We start from the raw sequence: 3,782 nt of genomic DNA, 5'->3' as shown, positions 1-3,782 counted from the left end.
CCTTGTGGTAAGAGGGAAGTTCCAAACTGGGGAGAAGCACTCTACTGTGCTCCTAAAGAACTTGTTTGGCCAGGAACAGTTTTCTGCCACCGAAGTGATGAAACGGCAACAGCTGGTTTTGATGAACCAGAAGATCGCTTTCTATACCTCTAACCTGCGTTTGGTGACAAGATTTTCTCAGGCTGCTTCCTAAAGACTCTCAGGATAATTTTTGAGTTTTCTGGGTCTCTCTTTAGGTCGTGGAGTATCCGGAGCATTTGGACCTTGGAGCATACATGTCTGAAGCATCTGAGGAACGACCACTCTATTCCTTGTATGCCGTCCTGGTACATGAAGGTTCCGGCTGTCAGGCAGGACACTATTACTGCTTCGTGAAGGTGAAAGTCAGCTCTGTGACTTGCACTGGTGTATTGTGTCCTTCAGCGGTCTTCTGTCTGTGGTTTTGTTTTCAAACCCCTGGGTTCATCTCAAGACAGCCTCGCCTTTCTTTGCAGGCCGGTGATGGACAGTGGTACCAGATGAACGATGACTCTGTACGTCTTTGTGACATCAAGACAGTTCTCTGCCAGTGTGCCTATTTACTCTTCTATGCCAGGTAATAACGAGTGTGACAGAGTGCTCAGAATACACTCCCTCTCCTGGTACCGATCTTGTTGCTGTTGTTCTCTGGCGGGTTTTGCTTTCTGTGCCAGGAGAGAATGACTGTCCAGTCAGGTTCTGTCTGTTCTGCAGTTGGCCAGGTCCTTTCTTCTCTCTCCCCATCTGGCACTGAACTGTTGCGCTTGTGTAAATTGCTAGCTGTCTGCTCTCTGAGACTGGCTGTCTGTGAGAAGAGGTGAAACAGAGGTCCGAGAGGGTACAAAGATGAGTTACTGCTCTGAAAGGGACAGATGTGGCTGGAAGACCAGGACCTGTTTTCCAACATCTAGTGCTGGCTCAGTCTTCTATGTGTCACACCACGCCGGAAAATGTCAGGATGCCACAAGGAGGCTGCGAGGACAATGCTGAGCTAAGATCACTGTTGTTTCTCCAGGCACCATGATCTGACCTCTGGAGCAGGTGGTGAAGGCCAAGAGACAAAGAGCACTTCTGTAGCGCAGCTGAATAATGTGAGGAACAGTCTATTTCCTGGAGACATCGTAGGACTGCGAAATCAAGAAGGTAAAGAAAATATGCAGAGGATCCAAGAGAAGAGCAAAACACGTGACTCTGCAGGAACTCCCCATCAGCAGTGCAGCAGGAAGAGAGCGCACTCTGTCACTGAGGAGTGGGAGAAGCTGATCAGAAGACAACAAGACTGTGTGCCTCCCAAGCAGAGGCTCATTTGCAGCACAGAAACACGGCAGGACAGTCACCATCAGCTGGCATATGGCAGTGGACAATGTGTGCTCCCAGCAGTGCCAGTTCACCCAGCGTTTGTGGGCTCTTGCCAGCCAAATGAAAAACGAACACCCAGAAAGAGAAAACCTTCCTGTGCAGAGGCAGATGAAAGCGCACCTGAAAGGAAAGGGCAAAAGAGGGAAACAAGCTTTCTTGTGATCCAGAATTGAAAAAGAAATGCAAGAAAGTGAAGAAGAAAAAGAAACACAAAGAGAACTCTGGAGAGGAGGACTCAAAAGTAAGCAACGTTTGCAGCTGGAAATGCTTCCTCTTTGCCAGGTGTTTCAGGTGCGTGGCTTATGGACAGAAGCGTTCAGGCCTTGTGGCTGAGCTTGCCGTCACAACCTGCAAGTCATCATCAAAGGCTGCAGATAAACATTATCAAAAGAACGCTAACCATCAAACTTGACATTTGTGATGGAAGCAATAAAACTGTTGTCCTTACCAAACCCAGTCCTACGTGGTGCTTCAGATTTCTGTAGGGAATTGGACGATGCCAGAAAGAACAGAGGTGTTTGGGGGGTTTAAAAAGTTTTTTAACTCGAGACTTCCTTTCTGAATGCACCCTTGTGATCCAGAAGGGTGGAAGTTTTCACTCCTCCATTCCTCCCTCCCAAACCCCAGTGTCTTGGGCACCTGAAGCTCTCTTAAGCCAGCAGAGAAGGATGGGAAGGGGCGGCAGTTTCAGTGGCAGCAGCTGGGGAAATGGCTGGGCTCCAGTGGCAGCAGCATCCTCACCTGTGTCCCCTCCAGGTGCCAAAGATCGTGAATGGCATCCATGGAAACCTGGAGCGTGTCTGCCTGGCACCAACATGGCTCAGCATGGAGTCACTCCTCCTCCTGCTGACCAGCCGGTGCCCCAGGGAAGAGGTCAGCAGCCTGCTGAAGTACTTGCCACCAGCTGACAGGTACCAGCCCCGACAGCCCCAAGTGCTTGTTCCCTGTGGAGAAAGGGGACCAGAGCTCCAGGGAAAACTTCAGGACATCCCTGTGGAGTGGAGCCCTCCATCTCACCACACTGTCCAGCCCCCGGTGTGTCAGCCAGTCCCGCAGTAGCCAAAGCTGGCCAGGGCAGCCCCCAGGCCCACCACTGCGTTCCTCCCTGCCCCATTGGGAACACCACCTCAGCCCTGTCCTGCCTGCTTGGCAGGGCTCTGGGGCACCCCAGGCGAGGGGGATGGGCAGGGCCAGGGCTGCAGAACAGCCTGGGTCCAGCAGTCTGTCCCAGGCCCTGCACAATGGCCAAGGTAGCCCTGCTGACCAAGCACTCTGGCTTGCAGTGCTGCTCTGGCCATGTTGGGGGTGATGTTCTCCCTGCCCCAGCCTTTGGAGAAGGTCTTGAGGGAGCTGCCTAGTGAAATCCATCGCGAGCTGTTCAGCACCATCAAAAACAACATCCGCATCGTCCACTGGGCTGTGAGTGACCAGACCAGGCCGTGCTCACCTGCAGGGCTGCGCATGTGTCTCCCCTCCCATCTGCCCCCAAATGCTGTTCAGTTGCTCCTCAGAGGTGTGAGAACAAGAGGCTGACAATGGTGGGGTCGGGGAGGTGAGGAGCAAGGAAAGAAAGCATCTTCAGTCTTGAAAATGATGCGAGTAGTTGCCATCTAAGAAGGTTTGAGAAGGTCCATCGACCATCTAAGATGGCTTTTGGAGGTCCACGGACCATCTAAGAATGTTGGAGAAGGCTGACAGGCTTTTCTTTGCATGGTGTGGAGCACCAGATTATAAACTTGGTCAGGTTCCCTAGTCTCGATGGGGAATAATACAATACAGTGCTTCTACCCAATAATTCTAAGACAATAATTCTTTTCTCCCTTCTCTCCTCTCTTCTCTCTCGTCTTTCTTAATGTAGGCAGTAGGCAAAGCCAAAATCAGGCCAAAAACCAGAAGAATACAAAGAAGGTAAGTAGCGGCAGCTCCCTAAGATTCCTTTGTTTTCTGAGAAGGCTTGCGTTTGGTCACTGTGTCCATTTAACTTGGCCTCAAAAACTTATGACCTCCCCAGCCAAAATCAGCTGAAGTGACGAGAATAGATATCTAAGACAGCGAATTTCCTCTGAGTTTTCTGAAAAGAGGTAGCTGCAAATAGGAGTATACTCTATTAATTCCTTTCAGGCTTGGGGAGGACGCAGCGTGAATCCCATCCTGCTCCTAGGCACTAGAGACTCTGTTCCTTAGCTTGAGGTTTTTTCTGAGATGGATTTTCTGGGCTCTGCAGGACACAAATGAATTGGAAATCCTTCTTGCAAATAGAAGGGAATATTGCAGTGTTCTAGTATCTGTCAGTTAAAAAGTAATGCAGTCGTGAGACGCACAAACCTGCTCATGTGGGGAAGGTGTCGCTGCAGTTCAGCCGTTTCCCTTGGAACCGAATTGCCGCGCTGAGTACACCAGCAGGT

At 50.7% G+C, this 3,782-nt stretch overlaps 1 protein-coding gene across 1 annotated transcript in view; it reads left to right on the top strand.

Moving 5' to 3' along the window:
• The window catches only part of USP17L2 (ubiquitin specific peptidase 17-like family member 2), a gene marked incomplete at its 3' end in the record, with an annotated part of 5,929 nt that extends 2,644 nt beyond the window's left edge, over positions 1-3,285 (top strand). The window contains exons 7-10 of the mRNA XM_010076219.1: positions 237-377; positions 495-595; positions 2,661-2,796; positions 3,236-3,285. Of these exons, the coding sequence (XP_010074521.1) occupies positions 237-377; positions 495-595; positions 2,661-2,796; positions 3,236-3,285 (428 nt within the window). The remainder of the gene's footprint in view (positions 1-236; positions 378-494; positions 596-2,660; positions 2,797-3,235) is intronic.
• Between the last annotated feature and the right edge of the window lie 497 nt (positions 3,286-3,782).

The sequence above is a fragment of the Pterocles gutturalis genome, unplaced genomic scaffold, assembly GCF_000699245.1.
Source record: "Pterocles gutturalis isolate BGI_N339 unplaced genomic scaffold, ASM69924v1 scaffold18873, whole genome shotgun sequence".
Classification (NCBI taxonomy): Eukaryota; Metazoa; Chordata; class Aves; order Pterocliformes; family Pteroclidae; genus Pterocles; species Pterocles gutturalis.
The sequence above is the reverse complement of the archived record's forward strand: the minus strand, read 5'-3'. Positions and strand labels throughout refer to the sequence as shown.